The sequence below is a fragment of the Convolutriloba macropyga genome, chromosome 2, assembly GCF_964194025.1.
Source record: "Convolutriloba macropyga chromosome 2, txConMacr16.3, whole genome shotgun sequence".
NCBI classification, from domain to species: Eukaryota; Metazoa; Xenacoelomorpha; order Acoela; family Convolutidae; genus Convolutriloba; species Convolutriloba macropyga.
Window position 1 is genome coordinate 78,346,870 of NC_134469.1, and position 16,593 is coordinate 78,363,462.

At 39.4% G+C, this 16,593-nt stretch overlaps 2 protein-coding genes across 3 annotated transcripts in view; one reads left to right on the forward strand and one right to left on the reverse strand.

Moving 5' to 3' along the window:
- Positions 1 to 16,053, reverse strand: part of LOC142334735 (sodium- and chloride-dependent GABA transporter 2-like) — a 26,436-nt gene extending 10,383 nt beyond the window's left edge. The window contains exons 1-8 of one of the 2 annotated variants that reach the window (XM_075383001.1): positions 15,385 to 16,053; positions 14,749 to 15,092; positions 12,455 to 12,586; positions 11,691 to 11,907; positions 10,877 to 11,150; positions 7,037 to 7,140; positions 3,189 to 3,313; positions 2,655 to 2,767 (exon numbers count right to left, since the gene is read on the reverse strand). In XM_075383001.1, coding sequence (XP_075239116.1) covers positions 2,655 to 2,767; positions 3,189 to 3,313; positions 7,037 to 7,140; positions 10,877 to 11,150; positions 11,691 to 11,907; positions 12,455 to 12,586; positions 14,749 to 15,079 — 1,296 coding nt within the window. In that variant the 5' untranslated portion in view covers positions 15,080 to 15,092; positions 15,385 to 16,053. Of the gene's footprint in view, positions 1 to 2,654; positions 2,768 to 3,188; positions 3,314 to 7,036; positions 7,141 to 10,876; positions 11,151 to 11,690; positions 11,908 to 12,454; positions 12,587 to 14,748; positions 15,093 to 15,381 lie in introns of both variants that reach the window. The other variant, XM_075383000.1, reaches the window with a different exon arrangement.
- LOC142334744 (uncharacterized) overlaps positions 1 to 16,593 on the forward strand; it is a 447,170-nt gene that overhangs the window by 60,139 nt on the left and 370,438 nt on the right. The gene's annotated exons all lie outside the window — the stretch shown is intronic.

The window sequence follows — 16,593 nt, forward strand, 5'->3', positions numbered from 1 at the left end:
CTACCTCATCTGTTTGCTCCTAAGTTATCTAGACCTCCTTTCCGATTTTTTCTATGCTGAAAGGAATATGCCATGGGGCCATCACATTACCGAAAGAAGTTCAAAAATTTGCTGTACATTTGCCGAAGATACGTTTCAAAAAATAAACGCAAAGGCCAGTATTCGGTTCTAAGTTGTGCCAGTCAGATCCGGGCAGTACTTGTTCTTTTGTGGTATCTTCGACAGTTTAGCATCATGCTATTTTACCTCAATTCCTCTTGGACCGTATTTTGATGGATGCCTAGAGCTCATGCTTAATTTCTATGAATCAATTGTTTTATTTAAGGGTGTGCATTTTCCTAGAGTGCATATAAGTACCAATTTTGCTCGATCTCATGTGCGTCATTTTTGGGTGACGATAATTTGCTGTGGCTCTGAAAAGTACCAGCTGCGAGTTGCTGTGATAGCATTTGAGCGTGAGCCTTCATAGCCAGCATACTCCCTTCGGTGTCTAGCTCGTTAATGCCAGACTTTTTAACGGAAACACAAACCGACAAATGTCGGAATTGCTCTTGAACGACAGGCGAGGCAATTTAATTCAGGGGCAGTAGCCTAGATCAATTTTTTCTTTATGGGTGCAAAAACCCTTTCCACCACCGGGATTGGAACCACTGAACTCCCGATCCACAACCACTCGCTCTAACCACTGCGCTACGAATCACTTTCCACTGCTTTGCTGCAACCGATTTTATATTAGCAACAAGCTTTATTTCGGAGTGAGAGCAGTAGAGATCGCTCAAAAATTAAGAACGAAAGCGTGAAAAAGTCACTTGAGAAGTCAAAAAATGTTCTAGAAGAAAAGCACAAAATTGTCAAGCGAAAAATTTGCATAAACAAAGCCGGCAGATTGCCGGAATAGCTGCGAAAGAATAGACCTGCGTGACATATAATAGAGATAGAAACAGATACAGATCTAAATTGAAAAAAAATCGACAACGCTCAAAAAACTAGGCTAAAAAACATTTAGCGATAAATCAATAAAGGTTGTAAAAATTCCTTCCACAGAAGCCTCTTATTAGGGACCTTTACTGCACATATGAGTTCCTTTGACCTTAAACAAATTCAAATTAAACCTAAGTTTTAAGGTGCAAAAGTCATTTTATTGAGTGAGGTAAGTCACGTATGATCAAAATCTAATCACACAAATAACCTACAAATTTCGCTAAAGCGTGTGAGAAATGACGTCACGCGCGCAAATGCCGTTAGTGAGAGGAAGAAGTCATTCAGAAAATTTGATTTTTCAGCTTTGCTGTGTGAACAAATGTAAAACGAAAGAGCGTCAGACAAAACAAAAAAAACCAAGAGCACCGCAATATAGCTACGCTCAGCTTACAGCTTCGCAGCTATAAAAAAAGACACACACACGTGTACAATAATTGCTATGAACTTCGTTCAAGAGCAATTAAACATTAATTGTCCTGAAAGCGTAATTTTGCTGAAGTTGTAATTGATTCCAGGTATTATTGTTGACGGCAGGGACCATAACGACTTTATATGTTATCAGTACTGTCGTTTGTGCATCCCCGGTGGTTGTCAACAACCTTCAGCAATAAAGTAATGTGCTTTCGTACTTTTAAAATGTTATCCAAAATTGAGCATGCTGTCGAAAACAACACCAAGTATCTTAAATTTGGTTTTCAGCGGTATTGGTGTGTTGTTGAAAGGATTTTAGGGTCTTGATCCAAGTTGAACACATTTGCACTCGACTCTTCCATAGAGAGTTTCAATTTTCTTGTTTTTAACCAATTTGTCAACTAATTTAATTATCGTGATATTTGGTCTCAAGTTTTTCTGCCTAAGGATTTTATGCTGCCAAAGTTATATCGTCTTCATAAGACGTATTGCAGATTTCTTTTTTGGGACCTTGCTCATGTTGATGTTGAACATTGGCGACAGTACACTATCTTGTGGAACAATGCCTAATGTCCACTTTAAACCCCATTTTAGATTTTCTTTTGTTGTACTCCACATAGAAGAGTCTATCGTTTAAGTATTAATAACCATATTTTCGTACTGTTCGGTATGGAGCTTCTAGTATATACATTAGGGTTAGTAAAAATTTAATTATTCCTTAGTTAGACATCTCTTTATGTAATCTTAGTTCATTCTCATCAGTTCAAATCTTGAACAGATCAAACCGCAACCCACACAATCAGGGGATCTTGAATTTGCAACCCACCCCACATAATTGGGTTTTCAATGTTGTAGTATAATCCTCATGACCTGCCTGATCTTGTAGTTTGGTAGTTAATTTCGCTAATTTGGAGAGACGACGAGGTAATGAAATTACTGATTGCTTTTTCGTTTTAATGGTGACAAAATTGTAAATTATGATCAGGTGTCGAAAGTGATGTGAGGTCTACGGCTACAAGGAGGTTTGGATCAATTTTGACGTCACGTTACCGTTGTGGTTGAGTGACCAACGTCATGTTTTTTTTTTGGGGGGGGGAGGGAGGTTGTCTGATTATTGAGATTTTTCCGGCTTGTGTAAAGGAGTTAACAGCTTGATAGCAATGGACTGTCAATATACTTCTCGCCTTTCATTCTTTTACAAAATATAATTTAACATAAAATGGAGAATAAGTTGTATCGATAGAAGGCGCTATTAATATTACCTGTCCATCAACACCAAGGAGGAATACCATGAAGAAGAAGAGGACCGACCAAACATTGGGGAGAGGGAGCAGACTCACAGCTACAGGGTACATCTTGAAGATCAACCCAGGTCCTGCAAACAATACATAAAACCAATTAATAAATTTATTAATCTTGTCTTGTTACCTCATTTGTACAGTACAGCAAGCTGCTATAAAAAAAAGCAGGAAAAACAAGCAACTAATTTCTTTTGCCTAATTTTTACAAATCGATGTCTTGGTATCTCGATTGAGATCTGTTTGCTTTTCTCGAGCACAAAAGTTTTATTACTATGTGTTAACAAAAAGATGCATTTTTCAATGATGATGATTTGTATAGCCTATTAAGAGGTGGAACTGCCCATTACCATTTACACATAATAAATGAGTAAAAATGTGAATTACAAATGGTCATATTGTACCATAAAGTAATATAAACCACGCGAATGAGTAAGTATTAATTTAGCTTTTCAGTTATGACATATTTAAGGTTCAAAAATTCGAATGATGCTTTACCTGAGTCAGTGATATCCTCGATTGGTACGCCTGCTTCGTGTGCCAGATGGCCCAACACCGAGAAGACAGCGAATCCTGCCACTATGCTGGTAGAGGGATTCGCCACAATAACAATCATCGAGTCCCTATTCACCAATAGAAGTAGTAAGAAATGAGGAGGAAGGGGGTCTAATGTCCACTTTTGCACTCATTTCAAATATATATGTAAAATACCTGTATGGTACACGTATATTATGAATAATTTATGCGGCTGAGCAAAACGTAAGGCTTCATTAGGAGTCTTTCCGATTTAAGAAGACAGAATCCCCTCCCCCCGTTCTTACATCTAAGGGCACCAAAACTTCTCCAAAAAAGAATAGGCACGACCTCGAGACTCAAAGAATGCCAAGACATTCTGCAACAGTTTTACCTTAAAAACTCGGAACTCTAGATAAAACAAGTAATTATCATTATCCGCTGTTTGCAATGTTTTCACAACGTTTTGGTTTGCAGGTACATTTTTGCAGTTATATGACTTGGAATATAACCTAGCAGTTTTCTAGATTATACTGCCTAAAATTTTCAAATTTTGATTTTTATGGGCTAAATCGATAAAACTTGAGAAAACCTCCAACTATTTCCAATGTTTCGAAGATCACGTACCTCGCATTTTTGAATGACACCTATTTTTAACGCTTCAGAAGTCCTCCAAATAACTGGACATCAATTTAAATTACAAACAACCGACTAATATCCCGTGCACGCAAAAAGCCAGTTTTGAACAAGTAAAACGCAAACCTCACGAAAATCATGATTAAGAAACACGTGAAATTGATGATTCCGTCATAAATCAGAGCTAAGGTGACAATTAACGGTTAGCAATAAAAATGCGAGTCAGAACATAACTGCTATTCATACGATATGGTTTACGCGAAAGAGCATATAACAGGGTCCTGCTTATTCACACCAACCATGTGAAACTTTTTTGGTTTATCAGAATAGCAGGAACCATGTTCAGAGCAGAAAGAAACCTAACAGTAGAGCCATAGACCTATTTCTATACTGTAATGAAACATATATTCTAGACTTGTTTGGGTGCACTTATTTGTTTGCGACTTCTTGTCAGATGTTTTATAGGAAAAAGTAACTCTCTGGTTTTTTGGCGGTAGTTTAATCATCGGCAAATTTCATATTTTCACTTCTTTTCTTGAATTCCCAAGGTAACTAGGAACATGCTCCACGAAGGAGGGCAGGGGTTGAAGATCATCTTGATTGTCGTTTGATCCGATAGCTTTGGATCTACATAATTGAAACCTTGAAAACTTAAAATACTGTAATGCTATTAACATCAAAGGGGGAGTGGAGCTAGCTCAGGTTGCCTAAAGCCGGAGCAAAAATATGATTAAAAAACTACAGAGAAAAAACACGTGCGAGGCCTGCGACCGGACGCACGAACAAGCCGTAAATCGTTTTTACCTTGGCAACTTGTACTTCACCGTTTCGTCCAGGGGATGTTTCCACAACTCTACCAAGGGGCCAAATTCCTCTCGGCGTCAAGTCTTTGAGTACCCACACAACATCTCCTACTTTCAAGGCTGGCTGTTGTCTGCCCATTTACGTCTCTTGATCAATGTCGGCATGTACTGCTTTATCAAACGCCACAACACGTGCTTTATCAACTGCTGAACGTCCTTCCAGTTCTTGAAACTAGCTGGCTGTTGATCTCCAAAGTTTACGGATGGCAGGGAACTGTACGGGCGTTGAAGGAGGAAACGCGGTTAGGAGTGAGTGGTTCGTCGTTGTCAGGCTGATCGCTTGCTGTACGAATGCTTTGACCGGCTCTGATGCTTGATGACCACAAACTCTGTGCCAATGCTCAAGGTATAGTCTTGCTAACTTTTCTCTTGCGTCCAAGATTATTGGACATCTTTCGATCTCCAATTCTGTTAGAGCAAATACGAGACGGCCACTACATCGTAGGAGCTTATTTTGGTCAAATATTGGATTCAGGTTTCTTAATTTGCTCTTGGCGTCCGACTTTTTTCCTCTTTTCAATGCGTTGATTGTTGAAGAGAAAACATTTAGAGACAATTTCAGAAGACAATTTCAGCAGAGATAAACAAACGTCAACTTTAATTTATTGACATTTGTCGGAACGTTCTTTTTAGCTCTGTAATTTAGATTGAAGACAGTTGCAACGGTTAAAAGTAGCTTATTTCACGTTGAAAAGCGGTTCGGGTCTAGAACCGACTTGACTGATGTTTTTTTTATTTCGAGTTACGGCACCCACGGTTGAAATCTTTTTCTATCTTTCGGTGCTTTCAGTGTCTTGCAAAACATGCGGTGCTGTGAGCCATTTCGAGGGGAATTCTGATGGCTCAAGGCCACCCGTTCCATAATCGGCTGGATTAAAATTAGTTGGAGCATGATTCCACTCATCAGTTTTAATTGCTTTTTTAATTTCTTCCAGTGGATTGGACACGAACACGTTTTGTTAAGTAGTTGAGCTGATCCAATCTAAGCCAACACGACTATCGGTCCTCAAGTAGACTTTTTCAAATTTCAATGTCATTTCGGTTTGTATCAAAGTGCGGAGGCCTGTACCTAAAACGGCAGCTTCGAGTTCTAATTTTGGCACACTAATTTGTTTAATTGGTTTAAATTTGCATTTTCCAAGCAGGAAAGACGTTTGAAAGAAAGCTTTCGTCCTGCTTTTGGGTGCGAATGTAAGCAACTGCTGCCAATGCAACAGTTGAGGCATCAACAAGAGGACACACTGATCATTCTAGGATCTAAGCGTCTCTCCTTCGACATCTTTGAGACAATAATGATTGAAGTTGAATTAGTCCTGAATTCCAGACCCCTAACAAAAGTTGCCGATCAGCCCGACAACGAAGAACAACTCACCCCTAAATATTTCCTCATACAACGCCCGTACAGTTCCCTGCCATCCCAAAAACTTTGGAGATTAACAGCCAGCTAGTTTCCTAGTTTGAGGAACTGGGAGCATGTTCAGCAGTTGATAAACCACGTGTGGTGTGTTTGATAATGCAGTACATGCAGACATTGATCAAGAGACGTAAATGGGCAGACAACATCCAGCCTTGAAAGCAGATGTTGTGTGGGTACTCGAAAGACTTGACGCCAAGAGGAATTTGGCCCCTTGGAAGAGTTGTGGAAACATCCCCTGGACGAGACGGTGAAGTACGAGTTGCCAAGGTAGAACCGGCTAACGGCTCGTTGGCTCGTCCGCTTGTCGGCCTCGCACAGGTTTTTTCTTTGTATTTTTTTGAATCATATTTTTGCTCCGGCCTGAGGCAACATGAGCTACCTTCATTCCCCTTTAGGCGTTATTAGCATAACAGTATTTTAAGTTCTCAAGTATGTAGATTCAAATCTATCGGATCAAACGACAATCAAGATGATCTTCAGCCCCTGCCCTCCTTCGTAAAGCATGTTCCCAATGACTTTGGGAATTCCAGAAAAGAAGTGAAAACATGAAATTTGCCGATGATTAAACCACTGCCAAAAACCAGAGAGTTACTCTTTCCCATATAACATCTGACAAGAAGTCGCAACTAAATAAGAGCAACCAAGTCTAGACTATATGTTTCATTACATAAATTTGTCACTAAATTTATGTAATGAAACAACATATATTCTAGACTTGTTTGGTTGCTCTTATTTGGTTGCGACTTCTTGTCAGATGTTTTATGGAAAGAGTAACTCTTTCCCAGGTTTTTTGGCAGTAGTTTAATCATCGGCAAATTTCATGTTCTCACTTTATTTCATGAATTCCCAAGGTCATTGGGAACCTATACTAATAAATTATAGCTACAAAATGATTAAGTAGAGGTGGTGATATTTACCTGACAACATTGTTGCTATAATCATTATGGCTACTCAGAGTGATAAGGCCTCCGCAGCAGACGGCGTAAGAGAAGAAGATCTGAGACGCCGCATCAATCCACACCTGCAAAACACCATCAATCGTATCAAAGTAATGAGCACCAATCAAACAGCAATAATCGAATTGGGATAAAAACTGAAATGGAACTAACGTGGGACTTTTGGTGGTAATCAACGCTTTAAAAGAGTTTCAAAAAAGCGACCAAAAACTTATTCTGACCAGAAAAACCCGTATATTTTACAAATATCAACTTTTATAATCTCATGGGCATTTGTGCGCAGTATCAGATTGAGGTCTCCTGCACCAAACAACACGTTACAACTAAGTTTTTAAGCAATATGACAGTCAATGCCCAACTTTTGGCTGCAAATTTTTTTCCTCAAAGAATAAACAGCTACTTGTCATTATCCCAGTTTTTTTCGATAAATTTAAAAAAAGGTTTTATAATTCATAGCTGGTAGATTGCCAGAAAATAGCCACAATAGCGTCCTAGATCTGCAGTCTCAAAAAAACAGTTAAAAAGACAGACCAAAAAATTCGTCTTTTCATTGAAGGCTGATGTGATATATTTTGATTAAAAATCTGTATAAGTTTTTGCTGCCTCTATTAGCTGCTCTCTAATCACCTTCATTTAGAGTGATACAGACCCATTTGACCCTATCTCTTTGAATTAATGTAAATAAAGGTCAATTTCAAAGTCAGGAAGTCATTTTTGTGAGTGAGGTGAGCGAAGTGTGACCAAAAATTTAATCACGCGAATGAACAAAAATCTCGCTCCACTAAGAGCAAAAAATGACGTCACACACGCACTTCAATTGCATGATTGAATGAACAACAAGCAGATTTGAAGTGGTTGTTACGTCATATGGTCGTAACAAAAATCGCGACGACGAAATAAAAAACATAGCCGGTAGAATACCGGAAACAACTCGAATCGTCGTGCCTTATCCCTAACCTAACCTTACCGAAATCAGAACATCAAAATAGACAAGAGAAAAAAATAAAAGTAGCCCAACAAACCACATTATAGTGTTTTGAAAATGCCGATAATTTTTTAGGCGCGGGGGGAGCCAGGTGGGGTGGGTGGGTAGATAGGTTGGGGATGTAGGTAGTGCTGGGGTAGTTGGGGGTGTATGTGGGGGTAGTTAGGTACGGGAGGGGGTAGTTTGGGGGGTATGAGTAGGTGGAGGTAAGTTGGGGCGTGGGGTAGGTAGGTGGTGGGGGGATAGGTAGGTGGTGGTGGTGGGGGGGGGGGGGGGGTAGGTAGGTGGGTGGGTCGGTAGATACATTGGGGAGGTGGGTAGTGCAGTGCTGGGGTAGTTGGGGGGGTAGAAGGGGGTAACGAGGTGAAGGGAGGGGGTAGGGGTAGGTGGGGGGTAAATTGAGGGGGGGGGGGGGGTGCGGGGGCGGTGGTGGTGGGGGGTAGGTCTGTGTTGGGGGGTAGATAGGTCGTGGTGGGGGTGGTTTGTGCGGTGTAGTTTAGATAATTCGGGGTGACTTATGTAGGAACAAAAAATCTCAAAATGACCTCTTCACCTTGAACATTACCAGCAGTTCCTAATTACTATACATTACAAACGAAGCTACTGTTAAAGTCCAATGTTCGAAAACAGAAGTCAACAATCAAAAACGGAGGTAAATGCTCGAACAGAAAGAAGTCAAAATTCAAGTCATGAACAAACTTGCTTTCTGCTAAAAAAAATATAGCCGGTAGAATACCGGAAACGACTCGGATCGTCGTGCAAAAAATCTCTATTCTAACTTGGACAAAATCAGAAACACTAGAAATAACAAAAATAGTAGACCAATATAACATTAAAGGCGTTAAAATTTTTTCAGTTCATTGGTGTGGGTAGGTGCTGGTGGGAGGGGGGGGGGTTGGTAGGTGGGGGGGGGCAGATAGGTGGTGGTGGTGTAGGTAGGTGGGGTGGGGGTTATGTACGTTGCGGGGGGTAGGTAGGTACACGAGGGGGTAGGTAGGTACGATAGGTAATAGGGGGGGGGGGGAGTAGGTACGTTGGGGTTGGGGGGGGGGTAGGTATGTTGGGGGGAGGGTTAGGTACGGGGGGGGGGGTTAAGTACGTTGGCCGGGGGTTAGGTACGTGGGGGGAGGGTAGTTTTTTTGGGGGGGGGCGGGGTAGGTAGTTAAATGGGAGCAAATTTTCTCAAATTAACCTCTTCACCTTGAATTACAGACTGTTACCAATTGCTATACAATACAAACTAAGCTATTGTTAAAGTCCAATGTTCGAAAACAGAAGTCAACAATCAAAAACGGAGGTAAAAGTTCGAATAGAAAGAAGTCAAAATTCAAGTCATGAAAAAACTTGCTTTCTTCTAAAAAAAAACCTGTAGAATCTCAATACTCCTCTTCGAGTCGTAAAAACCTGTAGAATCTCAATACTCCTCGTCGTTGTAAAAACCAAAAGAAGGCCAATAATAGGTCCCAGCTTTCGCTGTGCGGCTATTAAAAACATAACCCACTAACGTCGGACGAATTGCTTTCAAACTACTGACGAGCGGTTGTCTTTATCAGTCGAAAGGCTCTAATAAGCCGAAAGGCTGTAAGAGAACTTGATGCCCTCCGGCCGGGAGTTAGATGTTTATCCCGTATTCAGGGCGAGAAGTCAAAAGGGTCAGACGAAAAATCGCATAAAAAGACCACATGACTATAATTGCTACAAAATTCCTTTGAAAGTAATTAAAAATTATTTAACATAGCTGGCAGATTGCCAGAAAATAGCCGCAATAGATCCGTAGATCGGTAGTCTAAAAAAACAGTAAAAAAGACAGACCAAAAAAAATTGTCTTTTCATTGAAGGCTGATCTGTTATATTTTGATTAAAAATCTTGTTAAGTTATTGCTGCCTCTATTAGCTGATCTCAAATAACCTTCATTTAGAGTGACACACACCCATTTGACCTTATCTCTTTGAATTAAAGTAAATAAAAGTCGATTTCAAAGTGAGGAAGTCATTTTTGAGAGTGAGGTAAGTCAAGTGTGACCAAAATTTAATCACGCGAATGAACAAAAAAACTCGCTCCACTAAGAGCGAAAAATGACGTCACACATGCAATTCAGTTGAAATTGCATGAACGAATGAACAAAAAGTGGCTGTGACGTCATATGGTCGTAACAAAAATCATGACGACGAAATAAAAAACATAGCAGGACAAGTCCTGACGTACAATTCGAAGAATTTTCATTGACTAAACAGAAAACTAGACCTAGAACGGACTATGATTGGATTGGAAAAACCATTTAGAAAAAAATCCGATCCAAAAAATCGAAAAAACAGTAAAAATCAAAGTGAAATTGCCGCATGTGAACAAAAAACCACTACCGATAAAGCGAATTTTTGTTCAAACACCGTATTCTCACTCTACTTTTAAATTAGAGCGAAAAAAATTCACGCCGCAAAACCACTCGCTTTTTCGCTCCATTTCCTGTTTCGGCGTGACCAAAATCACCACTCCAATTTGACTTCAAAAATCATGAAAATGTGTGAACAGATCTTAAAAAAAAAAAAAGACAGCGCCCCAATACAATTCAAATTCTTTGAATTGTAAAAAAAACCAAGAGAAGGCCAATAATAGCCCCAGCTATCGCTGTGCGGCTATTAATAAAATCACTGTTCTGCTACTCTCGTTATTCTACCGGCCTCGTTTCAATCCATTAACTCAACGCGTCAACAAACAGCAGTCTGTTATACACTAACAGGGTCTGTCCCATTATAGCGCCCCATTTATGGTATATTTACGGTGATGGGGGCTAATGTTCTAATTGTGTTCACTGCACCTGTGCCTCTTTCAGTTTCTGGAGATCTGGTCTGAGATAGAACATGATTCCGTCCATGGAACCAGGAAGCGTGAGACCTCGCACGATGAAACAGAAGATAAGCACGTAGGGAAAGAGGACAGTGAAGTAGACTATTTTCCCAGATATCTTGATGCCCCTGAACACTGAGAAGTAGCACCCCACCCAAACGAGGAAGAGAGAGAAGGCCAGGTTTCCATTGATTGATCCCACGTCATCAATGCCCTCAGATTGATCTCGCTTCAAGACGTGGTTACTGAAACAATTACCTTTTTCTACATCTGATTCATTTAGCCTCTTTTACAGAAATAAAGCATTTGCAAAAAAAAAGATCTATTCAACTTTTACGCCCCCAGGCGCATGTGCTATTTTTTACGTAGTTACGAGCTATATAACCACGCATAATTTTATGTCGTGGCTGCGTAAAGTGGAGGGGGATAAATCCAAAAATTTATTCTGTTTGAGAATAGTTACTAACGTATTCTCAAAAACCAAAACTCTCCAAACAAACTTAAAATGCAAAACACGCCAATTGGACGCTAGTGACTTTTCCAAATTACGGATCCGCTAAAACCGTGAGATCGAGTTCCTATCAATTGTGATTTCAATCCCCATCTTAGTGGACGGATATTATTTGCAACCCTAAGCGAAGGGGTCATATTTCTACATAATAATTTTCTTTGTAGGGGCACGTACACAGTAAGGTTTTAAAATTACGGCGAAGTAGTAATGGGATAATCCCTCTTTTCTAAGTGGAAACAAGCCATGGGCTAAAATGCGACTCGAGGTGACTAACTTCCAAAACTCGTCTACACTAAGAGTGGTGTTTTGGGAGAAAGATGCCTTAATCTGGTGAACAGTTTGACACTTGGGGCTGTTCCATGGATTGGAGCAGGAGCTGTAGGGCAGGGGACTCTTGAATGACTCGTAGAGGTAGTACATGATCCAGGCCAATATCACTATGTAGTAGATATTCAGGTACATCAGCGCAAACATCGTTGACACTCCAACTCCTGTCAAACACCTCCTGTGTATGCTTTCATCTGATATGGTTAGGTTAGCGCAGGAACCTTAGGGCACTTATTGAAACCTAACATATTGTTGCAACATAATACACATTGATCTCGACATCCAGTGGTTCGTTTTTCATTTTTGATTCACGTGTACACCCATATCCGTGCAATAAATGTATCATGGAGTGGGTACTTTTGAGCGAGCAAAACTTATTGACCTTCAGTCGTGGAAAAGTTTACGAGTACAAGGAAGGGTAAAGTATGTTTCCTGCCTCTTTCAGATTATAGCCCCATCAGTATATTATAATGGGTGTAACTGTCAATGATATAGGCTACAGATCCACTAAGCTGGTGTCGCTATAATGAGAACGAGCCTGGTTTCTTTACAGCAATCTTGTTCAGAGAATTGATGAGAAACGCTATGATCATGAATCGATGTTCTTTTCACATTTCAGAGGGCCAGGAGACACAGTTTTGAAATTTTTGATGGACACAATTGAAATTTTCGATAATTTAATGAACAGATTCCTTCAAAACTATTTGTTACCTTTGAAAAGGGGAACTAGATTCCAGCACTTGAGGACTCCCTGCTGGGTGAGCTGTCCGAGAGAGGATTCAAGAAAGAATAGAGGAGCCCCACATGTGAACATGAACAGAAGGTAGGGCACGAAGAACGCACCTGAAAAATGACATTATTGTAACGTGTATAACGGGCAGATTGCCAGAAAATACCTTCGTTAGCTCAGTAGATATGTCTCAAAAAGACAGCAAAAATAAGACCGGAGAAATTGTACAATTCGTGGGTTGTTTCTATTAGTCGTTTCTCCTCCAATAACTTTCAATACATGTAGGCTTCTGAAATATACTGAATTAACCTTATCTCCTTGTGTTAAAGCAAGGCAAAATCAACTTAAGAGAGATTAAAAAGTCATTTAGATAGTGAGCTAAGTCACTTGTTACCAACAAAAATCACATAAATGAACAAATAAAATCACCCAAATGAACATCGCTCTAAGAGTGAAAAGGACATCACGCATAAAATGAACAAAATGACGTATAAAATGACGTCACGACGAAATTGCATGAATGAATAAACAAAAGGCATATTTGAAAAGATCGTGACGTCATATGGTTGAAACAGAAACCTCAATGACGAAATTCAAAACATAGCCGGACAACTTCGGAACGGACTCGAAGTAAATATTCCCTTAGTCCCCAGCCAACTACCCACTAAACAAAAATAACATCCTACTTTATTACACGAATCATTTAGAAGCAATAACGGAGTGACAAGAGAAAGGCGAAATCTGATAAAAAAAGATGGCAAAAATCTGGAAAAAGACTTCACAAGTTGCGTTTCTGAAACAAATGTTGCTAAAACGACAAGCAAGATAAACAGTTTTAAGTCTGGAATCGACCATACAATGGTAGAGAACAACAGAAACCTTATATAAAAAACTGAGGAGAGAAAGATAAAAAACTTAAAGGTAAAAAAGACAAAATTTACATCCAAAATTGAAAAAATCTTTTGTATTAACAGTGACACGCCCAATTCTTCTTACAGACAAACTGAAGAACAATTCAAAAGAGAAAAAAACCTCAAAAAAATACAGATATTTCGAGTAATTCTGTGAAACGTGCCCTGTATAATTCTGAACTCACCTCCTAATAGCATTATCTTAAGAATAGCTCTAGATTAAATAGTGATTAGAAAAAAAATTCCAAATCTTAAAACCAGAAGATAGAAGCATAAAAAACCTCAACTCAGACAAAAATGGACAGAAATCAAAGATCATCAGAAGTACGAGAATAACAAAAAAGCCACCAAAAAACTCAAATTCGACAAAAATTGCAGGAAACTACAAAAACTGCAAACAAGATAGAATAAAGGGCTCAAAATTGCATATAAATTCTAATACTTTCTTTCAAATAATCAAAAATGATTCTAAACGAACCTTTCTTAGATTGGATAATTGGGACAAACACCTTTGGCTGAAAAAGTTAAAGTAACCAAGACTTGAAAAAGCCGCATGTGATCAAAATAACCGCTCACTTAAAGCTAACTTATTACACCTGCTTTTCTCGCTCTCTCTCTCTCTCTCTCTCTCTCTCTCTCTCTCTCTCTCTCTCGAAAACCACTCTAAAAGCTCTTTGCTTCTGACTTTTGTTCGGGAGATTGACCTAAACTTTTCACGTGCGGCTTTTGAATTCTTCTAGAACACATTTTCTAAAAATAGAAGTCACTGATTTAAAAAATAGATCACCATTACTCCTCTACGAGTGGTAAAACCAAGAGGACAATAATAGCCACAGCTATATCTTGTGGCTATTAATAAACGACTAACGTCGGTTGAGTTGCGGGCAAGCGGTTGGCTTTTGTGGTAACGAGCTCGTCGGGCTTCCAAGCTTAGGGAGGATAAAAGGAGGCGGTTGAAGGGGATTTCAATTCTCCAGAAAACTGCCTTCGTGCAATAATTTATTGTTTTCTCAGCTGCTCCGGTGAATTGTACTTTTAGAGACTAATAGAGTTCTACGAGAGCTGTTCAGTAATTTAATGCCGTCCTGGCTTTACCTGTTAATCTAGGACCCAAAGTGGAAAGCGTCAGAGAAGAAATCAGTCACGCAAAAAAAAAACGGACCACAGGGTTGATATAATTGCGACGAACTTCGATTGAGATCAATTAACAATACTTCTAGACCAGATAATTTTGCTTAGCGTCAGATCTGTAAGGGCAACTGCCTTTGGCGATTAATGCAATGAGCACAATTTATATTGATATAAGCAACCAAATTTTAGAGCCAAGTAACTTGGGCGATTCTAATTTTGGCTCAAATACAGACCTCCTCCGTTTTTGAAGCAGAGGTAGGGAAATCTCCACAAGTTGCCCAGGCCAATTGCAAAGCCCATGAGAGACAGGACATAGTCCACTTGACTAGTCCACTTCTGCCTGTCACCCGAGCCCAATCCTCCCAATCGACCCCCACCTCCCCCAAGCGCCCCCTCCGAGGGGGGATCGGTCTGCCTGTGGGCACAGGAGCCCTCCGTGATGGACGCTCTGCCAATGATATTGCAATTATCTGAAGAGATAACTGCACCATTGCCCTTCTCATCACTGTCTCTTTTCCCATTAATAACAACGGCACCTTGCTCATTGCCACAAATCTCAGGCATTTATTTGGGCTCTCTAGTGATGAGTGAATTCAAATCTTGCAAGAATATGGCAAGTTGACTAAAAATTGTAGCAAAGCTCTTAGGAACTGTTTGCTCCAGCCCCCCTAAAAAATCGGGAGTTTTCACAATTTGCGCGACGTCTCAAAATACTGGCTGTTGCAAGATCTTTGTAAGATTTATATTTCGGCCAAGTGTTCTTTCTAATGCTCTGAAAAATGTTCAGATTAGTTTGGAGCCGCTAAGACAGGTTTCAACAAAAGTTTGATGTGCCAGGATTCTTGCGAGATTTTGAATTCTACGACCACCAGGATTTAATTGATGTATAAGATTTAAAAAGAGATAACGAATACAAGATAACCAATTGCAAACTTTAGGAACAAATATTTCAAGCAAATTCCTGTTTCATTGGCTAATTATGAGATTAAAATGATTAGCAACTCGATAGAAGAATTTCAAAAAAGATAAATATTCGTGACGCAACTAAAGCTATAGAACGCTCTCAACCATATACTTGGGAAAAGTGGGCAACAATTCTAAAAAAAATTTAATAAATATCGGTTTCAGTTGAGCGCCCTCGTTTATTAACCAAACCAGGTAGTTTTAACATCAACAGCGGTGAAGCAACATTTCCTAATTAGGCATTAACGGGGAAATTAACCTGAGGCCACTATGGTTGAATAGCCAAGTAAACAATAGTATTCTCTGAAGGCCCAAATCCTCACACCAGTCAACTAAATTGATCCCAAAACTACTCGGCTCGTTTAATCATTACATAATCAAAAGCCGATTTCAGCGGGTGATCACTGTCTGGTAGTATAAAAAGTAAAATAAATATAAACGGATTTCAACAAAATCTTATTTGATCAATGACAAAAAACAATTTGAAGGATTCCTTTATCTATCTGGTTACAATAGTTAAAATAAATAGCCAAATAGCGAAACTATCGGATCTAATACAATTTGATCACAAGGACAAAAATTGAAAAATGAAACTGCAGCTTATTTTCAGAAAAAGAATGTCACGAAAGAATAAGTACCCATGTAAGAATGGTTAAAATGAATAGCTAAAACGCAAATCAACAATTTGCAAACAAGGACAATTTAAAAGAGATGAAACTGTAGCTTATCAGAAAATGTTGTCATAAAAGAAGCACACAGTACGTGCAATAGACGTCTTTGGCATTATATTGAACAAATTTCCGGAGATGTCCAGATTTATGGGAAGCAAACCGTCCAAAAAGAAGCCACGTGGGGGGGGGGGGGGGTGAGATCTTCCACTACCCTTTAAATAATGCAGTCAAAATAAAACATCAATTATACTAAAATTGAAGAATGTGTACTAGGAGCGCATTTATCGTATAAGAACGTCAACGCTGTCAAATTAAAAGCTGAAGAACTGTTAACATGTCTCAACAATTTAATCAGTAGTCAAATGCAATCAAAATGTCTCCATAATTTTATTTCATCTAACAAGATTCACTTCAAGTAAAAAGACTCTTTTTAAAGGTAGATTA